Below are 328 nucleotides of genomic sequence, written 5' to 3' on the forward strand. Positions count from 1 at the left end.
ATCTAATCGTGCAGCAGCAGCAGCAGCAGCAGCAGCAGCAGGAGCATCCCAAGCATCACAAGGCGGCGGAGCCGCTGGTTCAGCAGCAGCTGCAGCACAAGCTGCTTCAGCCCCAGCAGCAGCAGCAGCAGCAGCAGCAGCAGCAGGCCACAGCAGCAGCGGGCCTTCACTGCAGCGCCCGCCTGCTGCAGCAGCAAAACATCCCCTGGGGGGAACCGTCGGCTCCTCAGAACACCACGCACATGGAAACCGCATCGTGCAGGTGCTGCTGCTGCTGCTGCTGCTGCTGCTGCTGCTGCTGCTGCTGCTGCTGCTGCTGCTGCTGCTG

At 64.6% G+C, this 328-nt stretch overlaps 1 protein-coding gene across 1 annotated transcript in view; it reads left to right on the plus strand.

Moving 5' to 3' along the window:
* Positions 1 to 328, plus strand: part of EMH_0043680 (uncharacterized protein) — a gene marked incomplete at both ends in the record, with an annotated part of 4,815 nt that overhangs the window by 324 nt on the left and 4,163 nt on the right. Inside the window, 1 exon segment of the mRNA XM_013499511.1 lies at positions 15 to 262. Coding sequence (XP_013354965.1) covers positions 15 to 262 — 248 coding nt within the window.

This window comes from Eimeria mitis, genomic scaffold (assembly GCF_000499745.2).
Source record: "Eimeria mitis Houghton genomic scaffold, Emh_scaff44, whole genome shotgun sequence".
In the NCBI taxonomy this organism is placed as follows: Eukaryota; Apicomplexa; class Conoidasida; order Eucoccidiorida; family Eimeriidae; genus Eimeria; species Eimeria mitis.